At 54.0% G+C, this 20,598-nt stretch overlaps 2 protein-coding genes across 4 annotated transcripts in view; one reads left to right on the top strand and one right to left on the bottom strand.

The window, feature by feature from the left end:
• Nucleotides 1-3,656: 3,656 nt before the first annotated feature.
• DNMT3A (DNA methyltransferase 3 alpha) overlaps nt 3,657-20,598 on the top strand; it is a 125,161-nt gene continuing 108,219 nt past the window's right edge. Inside the window, exon 1 of one of the 3 annotated variants that reach the window (XM_023550499.2) lies at nt 3,657-3,767. The gene's annotated coding sequence lies outside the window, so the exon portion shown is untranslated. Of the gene's footprint in view, nt 3,768-4,037; nt 4,145-4,673; nt 4,756-20,598 lie in introns of those variants that run through there. The other 2 variants (XM_064295119.1, XM_023550498.2) reach the window with 2 other exon arrangements.
• On the bottom strand, nt 3,788-6,607 carry LOC135232916 (basic proline-rich protein-like). The gene is made up of 3 exons (XM_064294934.1): nt 5,865-6,607; nt 5,089-5,802; nt 3,788-4,919 (listed from the first exon to the last, which is right to left on the bottom strand). The coding sequence occupies exons 1-3, from the start codon at nt 6,605-6,607 to the stop codon at nt 3,788-3,790; spliced, it is 2,589 nt and encodes an 862-aa protein (XP_064151004.1).

Genomic DNA, 20,598 nt, shown 5'->3' with positions numbered 1-20,598 from the left:
CTCATCTAACATGCCATTTTTATTCATTTGTTTATTTCTAACAATATGGACTCATGGATTTCTATCTTATTCAGTGGTATAATATGTTATATCATTATTTTGGCATTCAAATTGTTCCATTTTTTGCCACTGGGAGTTCCTTCTGTATCCCATCATTCTTTGAGCACTTTCTCACTTTTAAACAAGACAGTATGTTCCAGGTTCATCTCGTTGCTCTTGCTTGACCCAACTCTGGAACCTACCATTTCTCTACCTACTATAAGGAACAAGAAGTTCTCGTTCCGTATAGTAAAGAATGGTATTTAGAAACAAAGATGTGGGCACTAGATGTGTTCGTTGTTATTGGGGTTCCATTACTTCTGGGTGCTCCCAGTGGAGAGAATTAGAGAATTAAATATATGTATACACATTCTTTAAAAAAAAAAAAATTTTTTTTTGTACACGTTGTTAGCTGCAGTCAGCTGTGACTCATGGTGATCTTATGTACAACAGAACAAAACATTGTCCAGTCCCACATCATCCTCACAGTCATCAGCATGTTCAAGCCCATCATTGTGACAATTGTGCCAATCCATCTCACTGAGAGTCTGCCACACCCTCATTGGCCCTCTGCTTCACCAAACATGATGGCCTCCTCCAGCAATCAATCCCTCCTGATAATGTGTCCAAAGCAGGTGGGTCAGAAAATATTCCACTGTGATCCATAAAGTTTTCATTGGCTAATTTTTAGAAATAGATCCAGGCCTTTCTTCCTAGTCTGTTTTAGTCTGGAAGCTCTACTGAAACCTGTCCACCAGAGGTGACCTTCCTGGTATTTGAAATACCAATGACATAGCTTCCAACATCATAGAAACACACAAGCCACCACAGTAGGACAAACTGACAGATGGGCAATATATGCATATACATACATACATGTATATACACTAACACATGTTGACATCTATATTTTTATATATGTATTCATTGAAAGCTATGAATTCACACCAATATTTTCAATTCCAATCCAGCACCACGTGATTCTTTCTAGTTTTCTGTTTTTCCACAACTTGCTCATATTATTCTCAATATTTTCATTTATTTGATCAATCTCCCTGTATGGAACCAAGTTCCCATTGTCCTCCACCACACACACACACACACACACACACACACACACAGAGACAAGGCAAGGAGAAAGTAAAAAAAGGGAGGCAGCTCCATTTGAAATATGATGGGTGGAAGGAAAGGAGCTACAAAGCAGTTTCTGACTTTACAAAGGAAAATGAATCAAGAGTGAGGGGGCAACTCACAGAGAAGGTCCAGGTAAGGCAGGAGGGTATAGGCTGAGAAGACCTGAGCTGGAGGAAGGAGGATCTGGCCTCCTCCAGGATGGGAGGGAAGGTTGAATGAATGAAGGAGGGCGATGTGTAGGGAGGTATGTAGGGAGGCGTGTAGGAGGTAGAGAGAAAGGCTACAACACCAAGGGCTGGAGTTCAAAGGAGAGGGCGGATGAGAGGGCTCATGGCGGAGTGAGAGGCAGAGGCTGAGGCGTCTGCTGAGGAGAAGGGGCTGAACCAGCATCTAGAAGTAGGGGAAAGTTTATGGCAGCTGCTGTGAGAAATCCATTAAGAGGGTAAAAAGAATTGACTAAAAGGACTGTGCACTGACACATATCAAATCCCACAGAATGAATTTGTGTCTTTATGATTTGCTCTGTGAATGAGGACAATGGCAAACATTTGCATAGCATTTTACAGGTTGCAAAGCACTTTCACATCCACTGTTTGCTTTAATGCTCCAGATATCTGTGGGGGGCTTGCACAGTGCTCCACCCAGAGGCTCTGGGTCTTGGAGTAGGGGAACCTAGTTACTGGTCCACGGGGTTCCCAGGAAATGAGCTGACTGGCAACTGGCTGAGGTTTAATGGAAACAATCTTGCAATTCTCAGCCCCAGTGACTGCTCAACCTCTGAAGGAATCTCCAGAAGTTGTAACCATGCCAGTAGGAAGTTGGCCTTCCCCAAAGGGGACTTCTTCCCTCAGCCCTTCAGGTGCAGCCATGGACAACGGACCAGGGAGATCCTCCCAGTAAGCAGGTCAGGACCTCAAACCAAGTGAGGGGGTGTAGGAGCTGAAAAGCTAAACCAGTCTGAGCTGAGCCCAGCATGGCAGGAGTGAGGAGGGCCCAGAGGGTTAGCCAGCACTGAGAGAGATGCTTGCTCTCTGGACCTTCTGGGCATCAGGGCTAAGTTCTGGAATTAACCCTGTAGCCACATGGCTGCTTCTTACACAAATCCCTTAACATGGTCATCTTGGACCTCCTGACCCCAGCAACACACACATCCAACATGACACACATCAAGAGCTCCTAATGATTTCATCATAAGTAGTTCTGTTGAATAGAAGTTTACATTTTCCCATCTTGGCCCCAACAATTTCAGCTTGAGAGCAACTGTAATGTTTTAAAGGAGTGGTGTAATGATTTTAGAGTCAGATGGACCTGGTTTTGAATCCTGGGTCTGTCACTTCCCTGTGGTGTGGCTTTGACTAAGTGTCAGTATCCTCATCTTTAGAGTGAGGACAATATAAACTGCCTCACAGAGTTTGTGAGGGCTAAGGGAAAAGTGCCAAGTCTGGTGCTTGGCACATAGTAGACAGTAAACAGTTGCTGCTGTTTGGGGGCAGTATTATACAAGCCCTTGAGGAAAGTAGAGGTATGTCAATCATCTTTCTAAACATGGTCTTCCCTTAGCCAAGCTGTGAGCACTATTTGGGGTGTTTGCAGATGCCCATCTTGATGTAGAAAGCAAAGAGGCAAGGAGCCTGAACTTCACATATTCATTCAACTAAGGTTTATTGGGAACCTACTGTGTCCCAAGTGCTGGGATACAGCGATGACAAACATGGTGTCTGTTCCCTGTCCTCACATCGCATTAAGAATCTCTGAAATGGGTTAGGTGGAGACCATGGATAGGAGGGCCTATCATTGGTGGCATGGGGTGAGTGAGGGTGACACTGAAATATACCAGGACAATTGTGTGGTCTCAGACCTTGAGGCTGGAGGGAGGGGGAACTGAAGGACTTGGAAGCATTAGTGGGCTTCCCAGAGGAAAATCTTCTCTCTTAAGTCAACTCCGTGCCCCAAAGAGTTCAGTAACTCTGTTCCTGTGACTCTCAAAGGGATGAAGTTGGTGGTGGTGGTGGTGGTGGCAGAGAAGGGAAAAATAGGATTGGTGTTCTGCAGCAAGGGTCTGGGGTGGGTTAGTTTTGGTGCCCATTTCCAGTAGCCCCTGCCCACAAGTGGGATGGTAGGTACCTAGGAGAATACACTATGTCTAGGTCAGGATGCTGAGAGCACTGCAGTGTAACTGAAGGGCTAGGTGGAATGGGAGGGTGCAGACTGGGAGAAGGCTGGTGGGGTGTGGGCAGAAGGTGGGGGGAGCTAGGCAGGAAGGCTGGGGGTCACAGGGACCAGCACCAAGTCCTAGAGGAGGCTGTTGGAAAAGAGTGATGAACAGAGGGTAGCTGTTACTGCCCCCAGCTGGTGGAATTAGACAGAGAAGCTCCAAGTCAGAAACCTGGAGCCCCAAACGTCCTATTAGGGGAATGAGAACAACCCACATGGTGAAGATGAGTGAGTATGTGAGGGCGGAGTGTGGAGTGTTCACAGAATTTTAGAGCTGGAAGGGACCTTCAATGTCATTTAGTTGGACCTTCCACCCAGTGAAATCTTTCAGTTTCCTACTGGCCATCTAAGAGCACCCAACTCTACTTGGACACCTGAAGGTACAAGAAACTCACTTTCTTCAAAGGGGGCCATGCTGTGGAGGCGCTCGAACCCCCAGGAGGCCTGGATGAGCTGGTGCCCCGACCTTGGCCCTGCTGAGCGGGCTGGGCTCCACTCCACCGCGGCACCTGGCGGGGGTGGCGGGTGGAGTGGGGGTTGAAGCGCGAATGGGCCGGCGCTGCTGTCCCCAGCCCCAGTGCTGAGGCCGGCAGAGTGCAGTGGGCTCTGGTGGAGGTCGGGAGAACTGCAGGGCGAAGGCCGCCGGGGGCTCCGCGGGCAGCGGGGGGAGGCACTTGACACCGGCCGGGGGAGAGGAGGGACTGCTGTCCCTGCGGCCAGTGCTGGATGCGGGGACCCAGCGCAGAGGCAGCGCCAGGTAGCAGGGCGCCCCGCGGGGGGAGGGCTGCTGCAGGGCCCCGGGCTCGGCTCCTACCCGAGGAGCGCGGAGTGGCCGGGAGCTCGGCCGAGGTGCGGTGCTCAGGCCCGGCGTAGGGTCCGGCAGCTGCGGGATCGGGGCGTTCGGCCCTCCTTCTCCCAGCGTGCGGGTGCCCCGGCGAGCCGCAGAGGCCGGGAGCCGAGCCGAGGGCGCTAGGACCGGCCGCGCGCCCAGGCCGCTCCCGCCGCGGCGCCCCGGGGCCCCCCAGTAGGCGCTGCCTCCCGGGCCGGCTAGGCAGCGCCGGGGCCGGGGCCAGCGCGGCCGCGGGGGGCGAGCGGCGGGCGGAGGCCTGGGCCCGCGGGCGGCCGGAGGGAGGGAAGGAGGAAGGCGGAGAGAAGGGGCGGGAGGGGGGGACCCGGCGGAGGAGGCGGAGAGAGGGAGCGCGACAGCGAGCGGAGGGAGGGAGCGAGCGAGGCAGGCAGGCGGGCCGGGAGGGAGGGAGGGCGCGCGGGCGGCGGCGGCGGCGGCGGCGAGAGCAGAGGACGAGCCGGGACGCGGCGCCGCGGCACCAGGGCGCGCAGCCCGGCCGGCCCGACCCGACCGGCCACACGGTAATGAGCGCCGCTCCTGGCGGCCTGGGAGGCCAGCCCGGAGGCAGGCGGGGAGGGAGGGAGCCAAGGGAGGCCGGGCGGGGGGCACGGCGGCGGGCAGTGCCCGGCTTGGGACACGCTCCTGGACCCCTGCAACTCGGTGCCCGGCGCCCGTGGAGCCAGGACTGAGCGGGCGGGGACGGCGGGACCGACAGGCCGGGGCGGCGCGGGGGATTTCAGGGTTTGTTTATGTCCCCGCGGGCTCGGCAAGCGCCCCCTCCCGTCCCGCCTGCTCCCGGCGCGGAGCCCCCTCCCCGCCCCCGCCCGGCTCCAGGCTCAAGTTCAAGTCTATACAATGCCGCCGGGGGCCCCTCCACAGCCGGCCTCAGCTGCGGTGCCCAGCTCGGCGCTGCCGCAGGGGCCCGGCCTGGCCGCCCCCGTCTTCCGGGCTGTGCCCCAGCCCCGGGGCGCCGCCTGGGGCTTGCGGGCGGGCTGCTGGAGGGCGCGGACCCGGACCCGGAATCATCGGCCTCCGCCGCGGCCCGCAGGGAGCGGGGGAGGGGGGCGGGAGTCGGGCCCCGCGCAGGCTCCGCGGCGGCGGCAGAAAATGGCAGCCTGGCACGACCCGGCCCCCCGCCCCTCCCCCCGGCTCCCCGCCCTCCTTGGCCCGGCGGGGCGGGGGACCCAGGAGGCCCCCGGGGGCGGGACGGGGGGCGAGCGGGGGCCGGGACGGGGAGCGCTACGCTGCGATCCTCTTTCGGCCACCTGTGGCTGGGGGTGCGGGGCGTCAGCGGATCTGGGAGGGGCGGCAAGGGTGGGGAGAGTGCCCAGCTGGGGGGCACACCTCCCTGCGGAGGACCGGACAGCGGGGGGGGGGGCGTTGTGCCTGGCTCCTCCCTGCCCCCGCCGCGGGCCGTGGGAGCCCGGGCGCGGTGGCGGCGGCGCCGCAGTGTGGGGGCGGGGCGGGGGCGGGCGAGGATCCCGGGCGGGGGCCGCAGGGGCCGGAAAACGCGGGGGTAGGAGCGGTGGGGCTGGGAGCGGCGCGGGTGGGGGTTCCCGGGACGCCCCCTGCAGCAGTGCCCCCCACCGCACACACTCACAGGCACGCGGACACACTCACGCACACGCACCCCCGCTGGGCCGGTGCAGACGTGTCCTTGAAAGCTTCGCATCTGCACAGTGAAGGACGAGGCCTCGACGAGGCTGCGTATCGGGGTCTTCGGCCCCGTGTCCGCGCACCCCGGGAGACCCCGAGCTTCGGAGCCGGAGGCGGCCGCGGTCCGTGTCCCGCCTTCACCCCGCTCCCCTCCCCCAGGCCGCCGTGCCCTCCTCCCACTCGGCGCGGGCCGAGCTGGCGCGGGTCCAGGGCCCGCCCCCGGCCTCCCCCAGCCCCTTGTCGCTGGGGCCCGCGGCCCTCGGGCTGCCAAACTACGCTTCGCTTTCCTGGAGCTTCCCTTCTTGGGGGCACTCTCTCCCTTCCCTCCGTTCTTCTGTTAATTTCCCCCCCTTTGGCTCCTTCGCCTCCGTGCTTTCCCCTCTCCGCTGCAAGACCAGTTGAGTAGGTCTTGACGCTCTGGGTGGGGAGTGGGGGCCCGCTGGTCCTCAGGGGATCTCTCTCCTGGATCCCGTGGGGAGCCCCCAGTGGCTGCACCTTGACCCAAGATGGCGTCTTGCACCCAGCTGGGCAGCTCCTGTCCGCCTCAGGCGGGGGAGGAAGGGCCAGAGACCCAGAGCCGCAGAACTCGACCCCTCCCAAACCAGCGGGGACAGGAGCCTGCGGGTGAAGCACTGTCGGCCCTGTGACCCAGCTTGCCCCTCGCGGCCGTGCCCAGAGGCTGCCATCAGCATCCCTGGGGGACTGTTCCGTCTTCATGTTTCACCCAGGGCTGCCAGCGGCAGAAACGGCCTCCTGGGTTGGCGGGCCGCGATGGGATCCTGGGATCAGGTGCTGCTCCGCTGTGCCTCTTCCATCCCGGCAGATGTGACAGCTGCAGCCAGGGGAGCTTTTCTCTTAGGCGTTGCTGGGGCCTTAGAACTGGCCTGTGGGATTTGGGGAGCCCAGCTGTGAGGTGACCCTCAGGACTGTCACCGCCGTTGTCAGGGGCCCTCTACTTGTAGAACCTCCCACAGTCCTACATTTGGAGGCTTGGGTTGTGGGAGTTCTTGTGGGGTTTCTGGCACAAGTGTGTCTGCAATGGTCCATTCTACCTCCGGGTTCCTTCCATTGAGGCCGTGGTTGAGATGTTTGACAGTCTGTGAAAGTGTGGCTGTGTGCGTGTGTGTGCATGCTCTGCATCCAGGGAGGGGGCCCCAGGGGAACTTACACAGTGGGGCTGGCACCTGCCTGCCTCCCTTCACTGGGCCCTGGCTGCCTCTCCAGCCCCTTGTCCAGGTCCTCAGAGTTTGTCTTCAGCGATTCATCAAATTAGCAGCCCCTGGTGTAGGCTGACAAAAGCTTTCCTTGTTACCCCTCTCAGGGGTATGTGCCTTCAATAGGCAAGTGACCCTAGAAAAGGTGAATTCTTTCTAGACTCAAGGAATGATTGGTCCACAGGGAAAGGGCTGACCTGTGGGTATTGGAGAAGCATAGGAGAAGACGCTGGGTGGCCATCTGTCAGGGTGTCTGCAGACAGGATTCCTCTGTGGGGCGGGAGTTGGACTAGAGCTTAAAAGTCCATTCCAACTTTTAAAATTCTATGGCTCTTACTCTATTGGCGGACTTTCAGACTCAGGAATGGGGAGGAGATGATCTATTTCTTACCCCACAGTGGTAATCAGGGAAGGCTTCAGAGCAGAGGCGATATGGGAGCCAGGCCTCTCAGGGGGATGGGGCTTTGAAAGGAGAAGGTAGTATGTGATGTGGCCTCTGCAGAGGGTGTAAAATAGGGCCTGTGTTTACGCATTCACACGTGTCGTGTTCCGTGTGGATCTGTGTGAAATCCATGTGTGGATAATTTCTGAGCCTCCCCCCTCCAAAGTCCAACTGACAGAAAGTCCCTCAGTTTCTCATGGATATTTTACTCACTTCCACACACATGACTGTCATTGGTTCATTGAAAAGCCTGCAAGGAAGACGGACAAGCCATAAATCACTTGTCAAGGGTCCCTCAGGAAGGCCTGCAGTCTGGGACATTAAGACTCTGTGTGGTGTTTCAGCTCTTTGCTGGACTGCTGCTCTGTGTGTCCCTCTTCCCATGAGTTTGAGATCCTCAGGGGACAGGGACCTCACCTTGGCTATCTCTGGGTCCCCCGCTGGACATTTAGCAGGGCCTCCATAGTGTCTGCTGAATGGCGAGGAGCTCACGTGATTTCCATGCGCTCAGTCCCTGCCCTCTCCCTAGAGGCAGGCTGCAGGGGCCTGGCCCTTCTGCCTGCTGCTCCTCTCCCTTCACTGGGGTGGGCAGTGGTCACTGCCTACTTAAGGACCAGTTCCTTAGGCTCAGGCCTCTCCGAAAGACCCAAGTTCTTTCCCACCAAGAGCCTGAGCTCCCTCAAGGCTCCTTTTTTTGGGAACCAGATGGAAAGGGGACTCTGAGAAGCAGACTTGTGGGTTTACTAATGCATGATTAAAAAACAGACCACTCCTTCCATATCCTGAGCCTGAAATGTTATCATTAGAATCCAAGTCTTAGAACTTAGAGTTGAAAGAATTTTAAGCTCTGAGAACAGTTTAGAGCTGGGTTGGGGCTGTTTGGGTGTGACACAAGGCCCAGTCTCTTCCCACGTTTGGAAGTGCTACCCAGAGCCTCAGACCAGAAGGGTCAATGTGTACCCATTACCTGCTCCTCTCCCTCAGCACTTCCGTTGCCTTCAGGGTGCCTGGGCTCAGGGATTCCCAAGTTGGTGCCAGTGCCCCTCCCCCGCATCCCATGCCTCGGTGATTAGCTGAGTGTGCCTCTGGCCTCTAGTTCAGTAACAGGCTGCAGTTAGGGCAAAGGTGTGCCCGCAGGAATTCTTTCCACCTTCATTTTGGCATCAGTAGATAGTAGAAGAAGCCTGGTGGTGCAGTGGTTAAAGCGCTAGGCTGCTAACCAAATGGTTGGTGATCTGAACCTGCCAGCCGCTTCGAGGGAGAAGAGACCTGGCAAGCTGCTCCTGTAAAGATTACAGCTTAGGAAACCCTATGGGACAGTTCTGCGCTGTCCTGTAGGGTTGCTGTGAGACAAAATGTATTGAACGGCACACAACAACAACATAGTAGCGGAGCTGGTCAGGAACCTGCCTGCCCTTTGAGGCTGGGTGTCTGCGTGGGCTTGTGTCCTTTGGTGCTTCTGAGCAGGGCTTTAATAGTAAACTAAAGATGCAGATTCCTTTCCACTTAGAAGGCTCATTTTAAGTCATTTCTCTATTTTCCCCTAAAAAAATAACCAAATCTGAGATCCATGCAGTATCAGTTGGGGATCTCTATCTACGTGTCTCAGCCTACATCTACTTGATTAAGTGTGGGGGCAAGACGGGGGCATGGCACATGTGTGTCTCTTTGTGCATATTTGTGTGTACGCCGTGTGCAGCCACATACGCAATATGGATAGATATGACTTGTTTATAGCCCATAAGCCTAAGTGAGGACCCTGGAGTTGGACCTGGGATCTGACAGTGGCGTCACGAGGGTTGGCGTCACCCTCTCGTACTAATTACCACAATATTATAGCTAAAACACCAGAAAATTTGACAAAATCAGCAACTATAAAAACACCTGCACATACAGGGGGAACCACGTTATTCGAAGCATCATTGTAGTTGGCTAATAATGACAGCTCTGACCACAGCGCATTAGAAGGTTCAAAAAGTAAATCAGCACAGAGTTTTAGCCTTGTAGGGATATTGATACATGTAAGCTGGGCTTACGAAAAATTTTTTGTTGTTTAACTACAGGGATTTTTTTTTTAATTGTGCATTAAGTGAAAGTTTACAATTCAAGTCAGTTTCTCATACAAAAACTTACACACACATTGGTTTGTGACCCTATTTGCTCTCCCTATAATGTGACAGCACACTCTTCCTCTCCACTCTATATTTCCCTTGTCCATTCAGTCAGCCTCTGTCCCCCTCTGCCTTCTCATCTCACCTCTAGACAGGAGCTGGCCACGTAGTCTCATGGGTCTCTTTGAGCTAAGAAGTACACTCCTCACTAGTATCAGTTTATGTCTCATAGTCCAGTCTAATCTTTGAAGAGTTGGCTTCGGGAATGGTTTTAGTTCTGGGCTAACATAAAGTCCGGGGGTCATGTCCTCTGGGGTCCCTCCAGTCTCAGTCAGACCATTAAGTCTGGTCTTTTTCCAAGAATTTGAGGTCTGCATTCCACTGCTCTCCTGCTCCATCAGGGATTCCCTGTTGTGTTCCCTGTCAGCGCAGTCAACGGTTATCGGTTATAGCCAGGCACCGTCTAGTTCTTCTGGTCTCAGGCTGATGGAGTCTCTGATTTATGTGGCCCTGTCTGTCTCTTGGGCTCGTATTTTCTTTGTGTCTTTGGTGTTCTTCATTCTCCTTTGCTCCAGGTGGGTTGAGACCAATTAATGCATCCTAGATGGCCTCTCGCTAGCTCTTAAGACCCCAGAAGCCACTCACCAAAGTGGGATGCAGAATGTTTTCTTAATACACTTTGTTATGCCAATTGACTTAGATGTTCTCTGAAACTATGCTCCCCAGTTACTCTGCCCCTGCTACTGTCACCTCCTACTCTGTACCTGGAAGTGTTTGGTTGTATTCAGGGAAACTTCTTAGCTTTTGGTTTAGTCTAGTTGTGCTGACTTCTACAGGGATATTTTTATAAAAAATAATTAACTTCTGCTGAAAACACTGCACAAAAATTTTATGGACAGTCATTTTGGTGTCATCCCCTCTGACAATGTTGCCCAGTATGGTCTGCATCCCCCTAGCGATGTCTCTGGTTCTGACACTTCTCAGCTGTGGAATCATGGGCACCTAACCTTAAGTTCTCTGAGCCTCACTTTCCTCGCTTGTAACATGGTACCAAGACTAGACTGTACCTTACAGGTTGCTGTGAGGATTAAATGAGAATGTTTGTTACGTTCTTAGTGGAGTGTAAGTCCTCAGTGCTGGCAGTGGTTATTTCATCATGTGGTGGCTGGCACGGACTGACTGCAGGACATGCTCTGGGAAGGCTTGTCCACCTTGCTGCCTTTTTGCAAGGTCATCAGCAGGTGAGGAAAAGTGCTGATTCTGATTCAAAATCTTGGGAGATGAGCGGCTCCTCAGTACACTTAGCAATCTGCTCCAGAGTTTAATAAATCACGTTGTCAACAGGTTGTCTTTGTATCCACCTTAAATCCCTCACCCTACAGTTTCAGCTCTTTATTCTTATTCTGTCTTAAGTGCTGTAGCATTTTCCCACCATATTTGTTTCCATTTACCAGAGGTTTCCTGAGCATTTCCTGTGGGCAAGGCCCTGAGCTATGCGTTGAGGGGCCAGACAGGGGAGTGAGTTTAGGATGTCCCTAACTAATCAAGGCCCTCCAAGTGAGACTAGGGCCATGGGAAAGGGAGAAAGAAGGTGCTTAAGGGGGAGTGAGGTCACAACCAACTAATCAAGGAAGGCTTCTTGGAAGAGGTAGCACCAGAGATGGGCCTCAAAGCACGGAGATGGGGCTTCCAGGCTGAGGGTGTAAAGCCAGGCGGTTCAGGGAAGGGTATGAGCTTGTGCAGCTGTAGTGTGGGGGCGATGCCGGGGAGGTGGACTGGACCTCTGGTGTGCCAAAGCGGTTCAGGGAGAGTGGGCCTCTGCACTGGGTAAGGTCCCTGGCCCACTAAGAATCACTATGGACTGCCCTGCTTGCAGCTGCTTTGGGGCGGGGCGGGGGAGCAGAAGGATAGAAGGGAGGGAAAGGAAGGCGCCCACTGGGCCCATTCAGTGAGGGATCGTGATGATTCCTTTATGTTCTGTAGACTAGAGCTTAAGGGCTCAGACTTGGGAGAGAAGCAAACCAGGGTTTAGATTACACCTACCCCAGGGGGTTGTGGCAATTAAGGGGAATGCCAGGGTCAGGTCTGTGTGTCAGTGGTGGCAATCACGGTGTGGATGGGGGAGACCCCTTTTCTGTCCTCCCCAAGGTCTTCTTGCCCCCTCCAGGCTGAAGCGCCCCAGCATCCAGAACATTCCAGCAAGGGCTGCGAGTGCGAGGGAAATGGGGGCGGAACCTCAGGTTCCTGCCTCTGCAGCCTAACTCCGCCTCTGACCTCCGCCCTCCCTTCGCCTTCACCTCCCCTCGGGCTTCAGAACCGGGCTCCTAACTCGCAGCGAGGTGCTGCGCGCCGTCGGCTGGTGCCCCCAGCTGCAGGCGCAGATGCCTGGCAGCCCCCAGCCAGGACGGCAAGTGGGCAGGGCACGCCAGGCCGAATCTCCGTTGCTGGTCACGTCGCCATCTCCGGCCACCAGCCTGTCTGTAGAACTGCGATGGGGGAGGAGGTGCGGACTCCTGGGGCTTTCCTAGCCGAATCCCAGGATGGAGTGGAATTTTTTAAAAGAAAAACTTTGCCCCCTCTCGTCCCGCTTTGGTCCCTTCTGACCCCTAGGGCTTCCCAGGCTTGTTTAGATATATAACCAGGTTCCTTATTTTCTTTCCTGCCATCATGACCCTGCTCTCGGTCATCCCCATTGATCTTCCCTCTCTGTTTCTGTTTCAAATGTCAAGGTCATTTTTAATTCTGAGCCAGCCCTCAGAGTTGTTAGCTGCCTCTTCTGGGTGCACAGAGGAGACAGAGGACCATCTCTCATAGCTGGTCACTGGAAAACCAGAACGTGGGTATCCTGACTCCTAGTCCGGTGCTCTTTCTGCCGTGCTGCTACAGATGAACCTGCGGGGTGGGGGTGTTGGTGCAGGAGATGTTCCAGACCCAATAAATCAGCCAGATCTTGGGCTTCCAGGGATTCCTACTTAGGAAAGTTCGAAGATGCTTAGAGGGGAGATTATGGGACGTTGGGGTTAAGGAACCCTGGTGGTGTAGTGGTTAAGAGTTTGGAAACCCTATGGGGCAGTTCCACTCTGTCCTATAAGGTGGCTCTGAGTCAGAATCAGCTGGACGGTAATGGGTTTTGGTTTTGGGGGTAAAGTTTGTTTTACTGAGCCATTGGTTGGATATGGTCTGTGTCATTGTGAGTGGCCAGGGGCTGGGAAACTGGATGGACTGGGAGCCTGCCTCCCCTCAGAGGTTCCCGAGAGGGACCCTGGGAAGTGCAGGCCAGTGGGAAGTCGCTTGTAAATGGTGGGATCCACCAACACTACAGCAAGCAGAACCTGTTTGGGAGGGGGTTTCTTTAAGGAACGGTCCTGAGTGATTAATTTGATAGATTTTGAAGGAATATATAAATTTATGGAGGAAGAGGTATCTGTTTGGATTCCCAAAAGCCTTTGAAATGAGGTAGTAAGTGTGTAAGTAGTAAGTATCCTGATGTGTTAGGATGTCCATGAGGTGTTGGTTAAAAAAACGAAACAACAAAAAAACAAAAGAAGCAGTTGACAAGTGATATTACCATATAAGCTCTTTTTGTAAAACTCCTTTAAAATATATGCAAATACACACGTTTATAGGCATAGAAAAAGTCCTGATAGGATACACACCAAACTATCAACCGAGACTTTCCCTTTTTGCTTTATACTTTCATATTCTTTGAAAAAAATATAAATGGGCACGTGTTACTTTCTTAACAACAAAAACAAAACCTGTCTTTTAAAAGCTTTCTTAGCAATATAAAAAAAAAATTTGAGTTACACTAGGGATGGGGAGAGAGTGACCATTCTTTATTGTAGATAAGAAACTGGCTTTGAGGCTGACCTCCAAGGGTGGGATTAAGCAGGTACTTCTGTTTTCCAGGGAGCCCTGGTGGTGAGGTGGTTAAGAGCTTGGCTGCTAACCAAGAGTTCGGCAGTTGGAATCCACCTGCAGTTCCTTGGAAATCCTGTGGGGTAGTTATACTCTGTCCTATAAGGTCACTATGAGTTAGAATCAACTCGATGGCAACAGGTGTTTTTGTGTCTCTTTTCTAGAAAGATTGCAAGATGACATAGTGAAGACACTGAGGCTTCCAAGTAGGGTGGGCCTGGGCTGGCAGGGGTTGGGTGAAAGCAGAAAATGGCTAACCGTCTATGCCATGGCACACACCAGGCACAAGCTGTCTGTACAGGATAGTGACTTTAAACTCTAGTTCTGACTCATGGTGGCAAACAAATTATTGAGGATCTTCCCAGAAAGCATCAGTCTTGTGGCCCATCAGCCTTTGTGGCCCAAGTGGCTCCTGGGAACTGGGGACATCCTAGGGCCTGGTCAGGGTGTGGTGCTCTCACCCTGGCATGGTGAGAGCACTTGGGTGGCCACACTCAGGACATAATGGGGCTTCAGGAGGCCCTCCAGGGGTGGGAGGGTTGCCTGGGAAGTTCACCTGGCATGTGGCTCAAGTCGTGCCCTGCTCCTTGATCTGGGGCCCCATGCACAGGGGACTGACATCCAGGGGACAGGTTAGGAGGTGGAGGGAGGGGGCAGACCCAAATTCCTCTGCCAGTAGCTAGTATTGCTACCCTGGAGGAAGTGCAAGGGTGGTTGCTTGGCAACAGCACCCACCTCCCCCTCCTAGGGCACCCCCCCCACCACCCAACTCCTAGGTGCCCTCTTGGAGCTTTGTTTCCACTCTGAGGCTGCCTCTGTTAAACACGATGTGAGAAAGGGTATGTGTGCATTTTTGGCCCTGACCCCTTGGGATAAGGGAGGAAGATAAGTGCAGAGCTTGCCTCCAGCTGGTAGACAGACAGACATGCAGGGACAGAAGAGACTTGGGAGTTGGCAAACCTGGGTTAGAGGCTCAGCCCTGCTGCACAGCCTCTGAGCTATGGGGTTTTCATCTGTGGCTCAAGGATTATAATGGCATTTACATCTTACAGGTGTTGCCTGAGTTAAATGAAATATTTGATGCAAACAACCAGCACTGGGCCTGGCACTTAGTTGGTGCCCAGATGTGAGTTCCATTTCTTCCAAGGCTACGTGAGGGTGACTGAGGATCAGGTGAGGTGACGCCTGTAAAGGCCCTTGTGTTGTAAGACATTACACATGTTGCTTGTCATTGTCATATGCACTTAGGATGAAGGGCAGAGAGTGTTAGATTGAAAATAACCTCCAAGCCCACGGTGGGGTGTTGAGAGGTGCAGGAGAGTGGCAGGAACGGAGGAGGATGGTGCGTCCTCCCACCTCAGCTCACTCTGATCCAGGTCCACTTTTCCAATTCGAACAAGTACTTTGACCTTCCTGGGCCTCCGTTCCTTACTCTGTAAAGCCGGGATTTGACTGGTTGATCTTCAAGCCCTCTGGCCCAGGCAGATTGATTTCTGGGCATTTAATCCTGATGTATTTCTATTAATCTCTTCAGAGTTCCCTGCTCACGTGGGGACCCAGTAGGTCCCCCAGGCCCTGAGCCCCCCCACCCCGCCTTTCCCTCTGGTCTACTTTGGGGCCAGAGCAGGCAGTGACCCCTCCCCTGGGTTGCTGGCAGGTCTGGCTCTGTCGCCTGTTCTGGAGGCATGGGAGGGTCTAGACCACAGCCTTGCCTGCGATCTGGCACGCAGCAATGGCTCCTAATGGTTTTATTACCAGCAACACTGTGGTGCTTGTTGCCATCTACCCAGCCCCATGGTTCCCAGCCCAACTAGTGGTGGCCTAAGGGCCTGCCTGGTACTGGAAGCTCAGCTGGGAAGCCCATTGGGGCTGAGTAATTGCCTCTAAGTTTTCTTCTTTCAATACCCTCCTAGCACCTTAGAGTTTGAGAGCTGGGGGAGCTGTTGAGGCTCTAGGCCCCCTTGTTAGCAGGCCTGGCAGCACTCAGGTGCTCTCTCTGGAGGTCTCTTGCTTCAGGTCCACTAATAAAGGTCGTCTATTTGTTTATTAAAGACCTACTGTGGGCCAGGCGCCCGCTGCCGAAGTGAGGGAGACTGCCCTAGTCTTCAGGGAGCCTTGAGTTCAGGTGGAAGCCTGGCGGGCAGGAGTCTGGTAAGGGAGATGGCAATCACAGCCCAGGGTACACTGAGCTCTGGCAGGGTGTGCATGGGCATCAGGGGCTCAGAGAAGAAAGTCCAGTTCGGGGAAGGGAAGATCAGGAAAGGAGGTGACGCTTGAGCTGAGTCCGGAAGGGCATGGAGCAGTTAGCCAGGTGGACAAGGGCATTTTCCGGCCTGATAAGCCTAGAGTGTAGAATGGTGGGATATGAGACCAGAGGGATGGGCTGAGGCTGGACCATGGAAGGCTGGATGCTATCCACTGATGAGTGTTGGGCTTGGAGTGTGCCATATCTATATTTGCAACATGGAGGAAAAGTGGTGCAAGTGAGCTTAGGGGCAGGATGCCCTGGTAGAAGGTGCCGAAACGCAGGGGAGCATCAATGAGGGCAAGAGTGATGAGCATGGCGGGGGGTGGGGGGTGGTTCGTGAGACATTTAGGAAGTAGAGTCAGTAGGAATGGCTGGGTGATGGAGGGAATGAGGGGAGTCGGGTGACCCTCTGATTTCTGGCTCAGCCAACTGTGTGGATGGTGATGCTGAGGGGGTACATGACTGTGCAATGGTGTATCTTCAGACAGGTTGAGGGAGAGTCTGGGGAGACCTGGGAGTGTGTCCCCTGTGAGGAAGGATTGAAGTTGGGGCTTAGGGGAGGGTAGAATTTCCCCAAGGGAGCCTGGCTCTGAAGGCCTGGAGGTGGGCCACCCAGGGAGGGCAGAGTTCCAGTGGTTCACTAGAAAGGGAGGTACATTTTAGTCCATACCTGGTAGGCAACTACTAAAGATTTTTAAGAGGAAAGTGTTGTAACCACAAGCTTGCACCCCACTTGCTGGGGATGCTCATGTCTGGGGGCCTGTGGGGGGGCTTCTTCTTCTGAGTAACTCCCCCAAAAGATGAGCAGAAGGGCAGCCCCTGGGCCTTCACTAACTGGCTACAATGGCCTTGTTAAGTATCCGAGGATTGGAGATGAATTGCAAGGTGGTAGGAAACTCTCTGGGCCCTGCCACCCTCCATGCAGAGGCAGGTCTACTGAGACAGGATGGGGGTAGTACATGCTGGGAACAGCAAACAAAAACAAACTGCTTCTCTGAAATAGAAATGAATCTTTCGTGTGTCATGTGACATCTAATCGGGAGGCTGTTTCCGAAGGATTTTTAGAAAAATGCTGCGAGTATGTCAGTGTCACTGGGCCTTGGGCCGAGGCAAGAGGCAGCCTGGGACTGTGCCAGGGGCACCAGACTTGGCACTGCACACACGGGCTTAATCTCAGCTCCGCCACTTCCCGAGTATATATCCTTGGGCAGGTCACTTGACCTCTCTTAGCCTCAATGTTGCCATCTGCAAAGTGGGGATAACCTCACAGGGTTGTGCTGTTGCTTGTTTCAAATACTGCTTCCTGCACTAAAACTGGACGTTTTATTTCACTCCTCTTTCCAAAGCAACATTGTATAGTTTGCCTTACAGGTGTTTGAGGGTGAAGATTTAGCTGTATCTGGTCCCTATTTGGAAACCCCGGTGGTGTAGTGGTTAAGTGCTATGGCTGCTACCCAGGAGGTCGGCAGTTCAAATCCACCAGGCGCTCCTTGGAAACTCTATCGGGCAGTTCTACTCTGTCCTATAGGGTTACTATGAGTCGGAATAGACTCGACGGCAGTGGGTTTGGTTTTTGGTTTTTGGTCCCTGTTTGGCACTTTGGCACGGAGAAGGCACACACATGCATGCTCTCCTTCCTTCCCTCTCTTCTTGCTGAGTTTTCTCTTGCTCTTTGCCTCCCCAGAGGTCTGTCGCTCATGTCTTCCCAGTCAGTTTTGAGTTCCATGTTCCTGGGGAGGTCCATGTATCACGTTTTATTGACCCTCTTGCTCCAGTTCTTATCCCCAGACCTGGGTCGCTCCATTGTATTTGAAGGGAAGGGAGGGTCTCTGCAGAGCTGCCCATGGCTGTGTGGGGAGGAGAGGGCAGGGGGACCAGGAAAGAGCCCAGCAGGGTGAGGGAGAGACCCGGAATGCCTGGCAGTGGGACTTTGCCCAGTAGCTGGCTGTGTGCAGGGGAAAGAGTACAGAGCCCTCGTGGGGCCTTGTGGGGGTGACCTTGGTCTGGACCTGGAGTGGGCCGCCCTGCACGCAGAGGTGGACCTCAGGAGATGGCGGGACCAGCTTCCACCCTCAGTGGGCACCCGTGGCGGCCACTGGGCCATACTGTGGCCCCTGTGACATGCAGCCCCACCCGGGGTAGACCTTTGAAGAGTCTCTGCCTTGTAGAGGCTCTGGTGGGGTGACGGCTGCTCTGGGAAGGCTGTGGTGGTGGTGATGTTGGCAAGAAGGCCTCAGTGACAGTCTCCCTGGCTGTGGCTGGGGGTGGGGCAGGGTGGGGACTATGGTCAATCTGCATGTTTCTCTGGTTTGTAAAGACCTGTGCCTGTCAGCATGCCACACAAGCAGCCCCTCTGGAAGCTGGGCATATATGAAGTGAGGGTATGGTGGTGTCATTAAATGAAACGTACAGCATAATTAATCTGGCATACCCTTAATGATATGCATAATTGTGCTGCATGGTAATTAGGTGTAAATGGTAAGCAGTTCACATAAATGTTTTTGTAATTGGTATTAATTTTGCAGGCAAACCAAGTTTATGCGGTTTTTCTCTTGCTCTGTTAGTTTCTACTACAGGCAACTCCCAGCTTTTGAAGGAATTCTATTGCAAATGTTTGTTTATAGGGCAGTGTTTTCTGTTTTCTCTCAGAACAATGTTTTGAATGGTTATGAGGTTCCCAAGCTGGTTTCCAAATGCCTCTTTGGCCCATATTGTAGGTGGAATGCGTGTGGTGAGGCCCCCAACTCCTCCCGCCCCGTTCTACTGAGCCTGGAGGGTAAGGAGTGTGTGTGTGTGCATGTGTTGTGTGTCTGTGGAGAGAATGTTTGACTGTGAGAGATTCTTAAGGCTACCGTGGCAGGTGAAGTCCCTGGTAAAGAGAGTGACCAAGGGGCCTTGGGTTGGGCATCTGGGGAAGGCTAAGGGGACTCAGGGTCAGTAGCAGCCTTTCCTAGTAAGCACAGGCCAGTCCTGGGTGTCTTAAGTCAGAGTTTAGATTTCTTAAGAACACATACCGGCCTTTTCCCCTAAGTAATGTGGTGCAGTGGTTAAGCGCTCAGCTGCTAACCCGAAGGTTGGCAGCTCGAATTCACCAGCCGCTCCTTGGAAACCCTGTGGGGCAGTTCTACTCTGTCCTTTAGGGTCGCTATGAGTCGGAATCGACTTGACAGCAATGGGTTTGGTTTGGTTTAATCACATAATAGGAGCCCTAGTGGCGCAGTGGTTAAAGTGCTTGGCTGCTAACTGAAAGGTCAGAAGTTCAAGTCCCCAGCAGCTCCGTGGGAGAAAGATGTGGCAGTCTGCTTCCGTGAAGATTTACAGCTCTGGAAACCCTGTGGGGTCGCTATGAACCTGAACTGAGTTGACAGCAGTGGGGTTTTGAGTGCCTGCCATGTGCCAGGCACTGTGCTAAACACTCAGCTCAGATTATCTGCAGGTAAAAATAGGCTGATGAGATAAAGATCCCTCTTAGCCCCATTTTACAGATCAGAAAACTGAGGCCAGAGTCTCTAACTGGCAGAGCCAGGATTTGATGTGGGATCTGGCTAAACTGCCCTTGGGGCCTAAGGAGTGGATGAACTTCACTGGGACCTCTCAGACCCATGTCCTGGGGCTGCTAGGGACAGGAGCTTGAAATTCAGGGGTATGCTGCCCCAAATCTGGGGCTCGTCTTCATTAACCTCAGCCCCTCTCCACAAGTGGTTTTGTTTTGCTTGGGGCAGAAGGTAAGGAGGAAGCTGACCAGTGACCAATGGGAAGTCATGATAGCAGCACCTCTTTCCTGCTTTGCTGGGTGAAGAAGGGCTATGCTCCAAGGACAGGACCCTCTCCAAGGCCTGAAGACCCCTTGGAAGCTCTCCTGGTTTTGATCCAGGAGGGTCAGCTGGTGGTTTGTTGGTGTCACTTGGATAGCCTCGGCCTGGCAGGGAGAAGGGTTACAAAGTGTGGGTGGAGGAAGCATGTGCATGGGTGGGGTGGGGAGAGAGTGCTCACAGGAAGCCAAGGACTCAGCCCCAACGGCCTGTGGGGTGGGTCACTGGCACCCTGACCTAGGACCCTTAAGACCCCCCTTCGCCTTGGGGACCTGGGGGCAGGGGGGTCTGCAAACCCCACAGTGGGTGCACGTTCTGGCCTGGACAAGGTGGAGTGGAAGTCTAGGAGCTCCCCACAGAGGGTCTTTCCACTGGCATAGTGCCCTGGGGAACTCTGCCAGGCGACCCCTAGAATGGGGATTGTGGGGGGTCACTCTAGGCACCGCAGCACTGTGCTGGGGATGTTGCAGCTGCCTGGGAGTGATTTCACACAGTCCTCTCTGCCTCAAGGGTCACCCGGAACAGGGAGAGATGGATGGCTGGGATGGGGAGAGGCACTGCAGTGTGGGCTGTGGGGGACCCAGTGGGGTTCAAGACATGAGCTCTGACCACATGTTGGAGCAAACAGATGCATACATATCTATACACATAAAAAGCTAAATTACTGATTTAGGATCCCTGGATGGGTGTTGGAGGAGAAGGTGGGGGTGGGACCCAGAGGCAGGAGAGATGTTGGAATGAGGGGTGGAGAGCTGGGTGGGCACTCTGGTAGAGGCCGCCCTCTTGGGAGAGAGAATAATGTGAGCATAGACACAGAGACGCAGTGTGGGGATGGGGGCTGTGAGGTGGGAACAGTCACTGGGCCTGGAGTGCAGGTCCACTGGAACAAGTGAGAGGTGTTCGCCTCGTGCTCTGGCCATAGTCTAGAAAGCCACCAGTGTCAGACCAGACCAGAGTGAGATT

The sequence above is a fragment of the Loxodonta africana genome, chromosome 12, assembly GCF_030014295.1.
Source record: "Loxodonta africana isolate mLoxAfr1 chromosome 12, mLoxAfr1.hap2, whole genome shotgun sequence".
In the NCBI taxonomy this organism is placed as follows: domain Eukaryota; kingdom Metazoa; phylum Chordata; class Mammalia; order Proboscidea; family Elephantidae; genus Loxodonta; species Loxodonta africana.
The sequence above is the reverse complement of the archived record's forward strand: the minus strand, read 5'-3'. Positions and strand labels throughout refer to the sequence as shown.